General features: G+C 36.2%; 1 protein-coding gene across 2 annotated transcripts; it reads right to left on the bottom strand.

Moving 5' to 3' along the window:
• Positions 1-387: 387 nt before the first annotated feature.
• On the bottom strand, positions 388-3,913 carry pofut1 (protein O-fucosyltransferase 1). 2 transcript variants are annotated; one of them, XM_065286167.2, is made up of 7 exons: positions 3,763-3,913; positions 3,313-3,434; positions 2,959-3,141; positions 2,478-2,590; positions 2,170-2,362; positions 1,714-1,956; positions 390-1,603 (listed from the first exon to the last, which is right to left on the bottom strand). In XM_065286167.2, the coding sequence occupies exons 1-7, from the start codon at positions 3,899-3,901 to the stop codon at positions 1,409-1,411; spliced, it is 1,188 nt and encodes a 395-aa protein (XP_065142239.1). In that variant the 5' UTR covers positions 3,902-3,913; the 3' UTR covers positions 390-1,408. The 2 variants fall into 2 exon arrangements, with proteins under 2 accessions (XP_065142240.1, XP_065142239.1); XM_065286168.2 differs by lacking the exon at positions 3,313-3,434 and having other exon boundaries at positions 388-1,603; positions 3,763-3,895.
• Between the last annotated feature and the right edge of the window lie 2,569 nt (positions 3,914-6,482).

The raw sequence follows: 6,482 nt of genomic DNA, 5'->3' as shown, positions 1-6,482 counted from the left end.
TCCCGTACATTTTTATAGCTCCCGATTTCACTCTCTTCCTGAAACGCCCGATTGGCCAACTAATCTGTACGTTGTGATTGGCCTGAATACCTCTGACATCAGCAGGAAATGTGACGCTCCTTACCATGTTTGAAAGATTTGGTTGCTAACAGGAGGTAAATAATTTACAAGCTGTGAGTCCGAAGCGGGAGGAATTATGATAATATCGGTCTTGTCTACATCAACAGGCCCAGGAAGTAAACTGCCTACAATCCGTGTGTTTGTTGTAGTCCAAGAAAAGAGATTAACGTTGGAGACAATAACTCGCATCATTGTTTACTTTGGGGTTTGTACCTTTTGCATATCGTTAACATAATACACACTTCAATCAAACCATTCTTAAAAAATATATTTTGCAATCATCTGTACCTACAGTATTTTACAGTAAAACTGTATGGAATAAGAAATAAAAAGTGCACATATAGTTACAGAACACTACAGTACAACTATATTACATCAATAGTATTCAATCTGATGAAATTTTAGACACATAATATTACACATTTATGAAGTAAAACACATTATGAAATAAAATTATGAAGGAAAACACAGTCATTTCTTTCAATGACAACATAAGACAAAATAAGTGAATGCGTGCAGTCAGAACACTGCTCATTTAATTTTTTCCATGGAAAAGATTGCTCATTTCAGGAATGTGCCATTTGAATTTGTACAAAATTACTTACAAACAGCTTAAAACACTTATTAAACATTGTTGGCATTTCTAAACTTTTTTTTTACTTCAGATGCAGTACTATTGTAGATATCAAAAACTTCACAAGACATTGATAACCGCATTCATTTTCATTATTAAAAAAAAAATTGAGAAAATGAACATTATTTTATAGTCGCATAAATTCATATTAAAAAATGACAGCATCACATTACCTGGTGCCTCTGGAGGTCAGCATCACCTTAAAAGTGCTATTTCTAACCCTATAAACACTTTACTTTCTCTCTCTCTCTCTCTCTCTCTCTCTTTTCGTCAAAGTTGACAGTTGGTTTCAATCCTCAAAAACACAATCCACTCAGTAAATACAAAAGTTTTAATAGCAATGTAGTATTCAATATCCCAACATAAATCTATCTGGGAAAGAAATATATAGTGGACCAAATGATTTATTTTATGGCGGCCCACAGTAAAGCTAGAAGAGTGGCAGGAAAAAAACTCTTCACATCAGCAAAGGGAGATGTGTGTATGATAATATGCAATGTCCAGTGAAGTTAATAATGTACTAACTTCCTTCCTTCAGCCTTCAGTTAAATACTTTTTGGTATTCAATACTTCTCAACTGAAACCTCTGATTTCTAATCAAACTTGAAACATCATTTTCACTTGTTCATCACAATGTAACACGCAAAAATTACATTAGAGCTCTTCTTTTCTTTTCCGTGTTCCTGGAAAGTCCATTCCAAAGAATGATGAGAGTCTCCCATGAATATCTCTTTCCCTTTTAACAAAGGCGGTGAAGGATGAAACACAGTTTCCAATAAAGTGATCGGCCTGGCCGAGGATATACAGGTCAATCTGAGCCGTGTCCGGACGCAAACTGACCACTTTCACCTGCACGAAATAGTAAAATAAAATTTCAGCAACATTATATTTTTTTACGTTGTGCTTATTTCTTCATGTTTACATATTTTAAATGCTAAAACTATGAGAATGAGCCTTACCTTGCCCTTGAAGAGTTTCTGAATCTCTGCACTGTGTGTTTCCGAGTCGGTGGCTATGTATACTGACTGAGCATTCGTCTTCTTTACCCAAAGTTTGACAGCACGCTGGATCTCAGACAGCTCTGGCAAACACATGGTCATGGTCAACTGCAGGGCGTTCTGACGGTCGTACCCAACACACTGCGGCGATGCCATGAAGTGAGGACCGGCATCCCCTGACTGCAACAGCTTGCATGCATTTACCTGTGTTGAAAAACATAAGGAACGACATAAAAGAGGATATGACACTGACTGGTACTTTAAGAAGTCTCCAAAGCCTGATAAGCTAAGTACTGCTTCACAATCACAAGCAATCGAATATTTTAAAAAGAAATGTCTACAATGTACCAAAAATATAAGCGTACATTAATGAGTGAATCAGACGAAAAAACCATGCACATCCGAATCTAAACTTACCCAGTCAGAACCAATTCTCAAATGGATGCCCACAAAGGGTCTGGTTAACAAGGTGTTGATGTGATTCTCTCCTTCTTGTACTATCTTGTCAGACCACACCACATACTGCTGCAGACCCACATGCTCTTCCAGTACTGGGAACTGTGCTGGGGCTCCTGGAAGAGCTATAACTGGATGCTCTGATGGGGGGAACCTTGACACAGAAAGATTCAAAAGGTGGTGTTTGGGAGTTGTCTTAGTGAGAGCAGTTTAGAGTTTCATCCTGTTTAATTCATGTTTATTTACAAATTATTTTCTTTAAGTCATACCTCGACTTCCAGTGTGGTTGGTAATAGGAGCTGAATGACAGACTTCCAAATAGTACTGAGCGATCAAAATCGACTCCAATATGGTCCCAGAAAGGTCCAAAGGGGTTCCCATCCTGTACCATAATCAAAAGGCTGCATTACTACTGTAGGTGTATTTTTATTTAACTACGGGAAAGCATGCATTATTCAAGTATTGCAAAATGCAGTTCTGGCAAAATCCCAGTAGATGTCAGTGTTTCTATAGAATGGGTCATCATTTGGTTAATTTACTTTTATACATCAAATCCATATCCAATTTATTTTATTACCCTTATAAAATACACTAAAAAGCATACAGAATAAGTACTTTTTCAGTTCCATGTGTTTTTATGTCCAGCACCCGAGCAAACATCCCCAAACTGACAATTCAGATTTATTCATTGCTCTCAAGTGTGCAAACTGGAATGTAGTCTACAAACATTTTGCTCAACTATTTTGTTACCTTCATAGGACAGGTCTTCTTGTCAGGGCTCCTGTGAGCGGCAGACTCAAAGCAGTAGGCAACTCTCCGACCCTGGGGCCAATGTTTGGGGGCCAAATGCTTCATGAAGTCCTCCAGACTGACCACACGGTGGTATTGCTTGAGGGGCTCTAACTGGAAATACTCAGTATAAGGAACATGTACCTGTTTCAAATGGAGAGAACCACACCATGCCATGTTTAAATTAAGTTGTTTTTCCAGTTGATCTACTAATGTCAGGTCTAAAATGACTAAAAATGTATGAAATGTGCTTGGAGGCTCGTAAAGTCCCCCATGTCATATAGAAGGGAAATGAGTGACGTGTGTTGTGTTTACGTTCGTAAAAGGAGGTGCATGATGTCGGTAAACAACCCACGGCGGAACCGCTAGAGTTCGGTTTAGCATTTTGGCAAAAGCCAAAGAGCCGAGAAAATGATCCGCTTGATTTCCAAACCGACCTAAGAAGACATCGGAAAAATGTATTTCTTATTCCAACACATACAGACCACACTACTTACCATCTAAATGCATTAAATATGACTGTGATTTTAGATGTGTTGGACTTTATAATGCGCTGCGCAAACAGAGCGGAATATGACATCAAAGTACTGCGAGAGCCATCATTGGAAAGGTGCGCTATGGAATCGCTCTCGCGGTACTTTGATGTCATACTGGTGTCATTCTGCGAAGCGCTGCGTCAAGTTTAACATACCTTTTGTCTTTATTTGATCACCTATCACTTAAGGATCTACGTAAGTATTTTAAATGTATAAATTCTGTCATTACCCATGCATGGACAATAAAGAACATATCCATTTGCATCCCACGTCAGGTCTGCAGCGTGGATAAACGTGATCGTTAAAAAGAAAGCCAGATGTAAACAGGTTACAATGAAAAGTTTCAAGCTCTTCGCTGTCGCCGCCATAGCTAAGCATCAGATCTCCCACAATGCACTGCGAAGATATAGTTAACCCTTCACGTACCGCAGAGCTGAGAACAGCATACAGCAAACGTTTATAATAAGAACGTTAAAATAACCCCGTGTGCCGTGCAAAGGTTTAAGATCACTTTCTTTTTCACATTTTAGAATAATATTTTTTGTATTTTATCAAGCAGCTTCTTAAAGTCTGCGATGCTTATAAACAGTATGGAATAAGTTTTTATGTGGTCTTATTGGCTGCTTTATCTTTATTATTAAAGCATAGCAATCCAATTAAAAAAACATAAAAAAAGTTTAGTATAAAAAACTAGTGGCACTCTTATTTTGTCTATTTCAAATCTTTAAGCAAACACCTAAGATGTTTAAGATCATGAAAAGATTTTTAGTCAAGTGAGTCTCAACAAAAAACTATAAAACCATTACAGAAAATTCTAATGGCCATTAAAATGTTGCAACATACGAATAGGAACCATTAGCTTTTACCATTAAAACCACTACACTGTAGTGTTTTTTTTGGTATGGGCCATATTCCATTAGAACCAATACATATTCCATTAGAACCAATACATAGAACCAATACATACCTTTAGAGACCAACAAAAAAACAATACATTGTAGTGTGTTTTGGGCCATATTCCATTAGAACCAATAAAATTCCCAATAAAACCAATAAAACCATTAGATTTTTCTGTAATGGTTTTATTGTTTTTTTTCAGCAGGGTATAAAAACAGGCTATACATAAACAAACATTTAAGTTAACAAATCATAAGAATTAAAGAATTACAGAGTTTGTGTTATTTTAACATGCAGTTTTTGAGGTAGTATATTTTTTTTAGAAGCCAGTCGGATGCATGACTTCTTTATTTCAATAAGGCAAGTTTATTTGTAGTACAACATGTTTGACATGTAATAGCACTGAAACAAGTGAAGTTTCAGATGATGTCTGTCGAATAGCTATTCTAAACTAGAACAGTTAGGCCCATAGCATGTGTGTGTTTCCCATTGCATGTTACTGAAAGTGTGTTATTTTTTCACTTAAATTTGTAGGTCTTTAATTTTACACTAAAACAGATGTCTATAACTAAAACGTAACCACATTTAGATGAAAAATGAAGTATTTGTATTGCTGTTCATAGAATCCCTTTGTATTTTCACATTGAGCTCCAAGTCATTAGTTTCTGACAGAAGAGTCTGTTATTTACTCAAAAGTGTTTCATATGTAAGTCATTAATTGGGTAGAAATGGATGTCACATGTTGCATGTTACAGTCTGAAAGCTTTCGCTAACGCAGTGCATCTCAATCCATTTTATTAAAAAGAGATTGAAATTATAATTTAAAGAGAATAGATTTACATGTCTCCCCTACGGACCATTTCACATGTAGTACACACAATGTCAAGATGCATTGATCTCTCAGTTCATTTCAGGGGTAGGAATGTGATACTAAAGCCATTAAAATGTGTATTTGTAATTTTAGGGGTGGTATATGTATGTGATGTGTGTATATATATTTGTGTATATGTATTTACCATAGATAAAACAGAGTTTATGCTTAATCCAAAGTTCATTTTTAAAGATCATCATTAATGTGTGTGCAACATGGTTAAACTCCGCCCTCCCTATTGTGAGAATTCACACACTCCACAATATAAAAATAACACACTTCACACAAAGATAGTAGCTACATGAAAATTCAGTCAGCATTTACGTACCCACGTAATTTCAAACATATGACTTTGTTTCGCAAAAATATAAACTGTTAAAAAATTATTGTAGATTTAACTGTATGTTATTTACTGACATTAAAAATTAAGAAGACTTTATCTTTACAGGAAAAAATATATATATAATATATATAAAATAACAACATTATGCAAAGGATTTCTGGGACCCAAAATAAGAAAAAAACAGAAAAGGGTTGATGAGGATTTCTGGTTCCCAGAATGCTTTGCATGAGGCTGTTTTTTATAATTTTATTCTGTAAAGATAAAGCCTTGATGTTTAATGTTATTTTTCTATGAACAAACGGTTGCTAATAAATTAAATAAATAAAAAATCAACAGTAAGTTACTGGCAAACTGCTGTATAACTACAGCAATTTTTTTTACAGTGATACCTCCATTCACTCAGCATTTCTCTTAGTATTTCCTGCTGCTCTCTGTCATCATGTTTCTCTCTTTCCTGTCTCTACTGCCTTCCATTTATCCCTCCTCTCTAATGACCTTTCCCATCCCCCATTCATTGAGAAGTTCACATTTGCACACACGCATGCATACACACACAGACACACACCAGACACTGTTTGTCATTGTTAGAGATGACTGTGATGATAATACACCGGAGCAAGTCTGAGATCTTGCTCTCTAACTGTGCAGTTCTGAAACTTCCTTCAGGTGAGGAAGCGAATCAGATCTTCAAAGGCCACAAGATAGAGGTTTAAACAATCGGTTCTCATTGTATACTCAAGCACCTGACTACATGTAGCATCTGCGATGAGAGAGAGGAACAGCAACTCGGAGAGAACAAATGTTTCCTCTAAACGTGAATCTGCTTAAAGATCAGCAT

The sequence above is a fragment of the Paramisgurnus dabryanus genome, chromosome 21, assembly GCF_030506205.2.
Source record: "Paramisgurnus dabryanus chromosome 21, PD_genome_1.1, whole genome shotgun sequence".
Classification (NCBI taxonomy): Eukaryota; Metazoa; Chordata; class Actinopteri; order Cypriniformes; family Cobitidae; genus Paramisgurnus; species Paramisgurnus dabryanus.
Note: the sequence above shows the minus strand (reverse complement) of the source record. Positions and strands in the feature narration are given on the sequence as shown.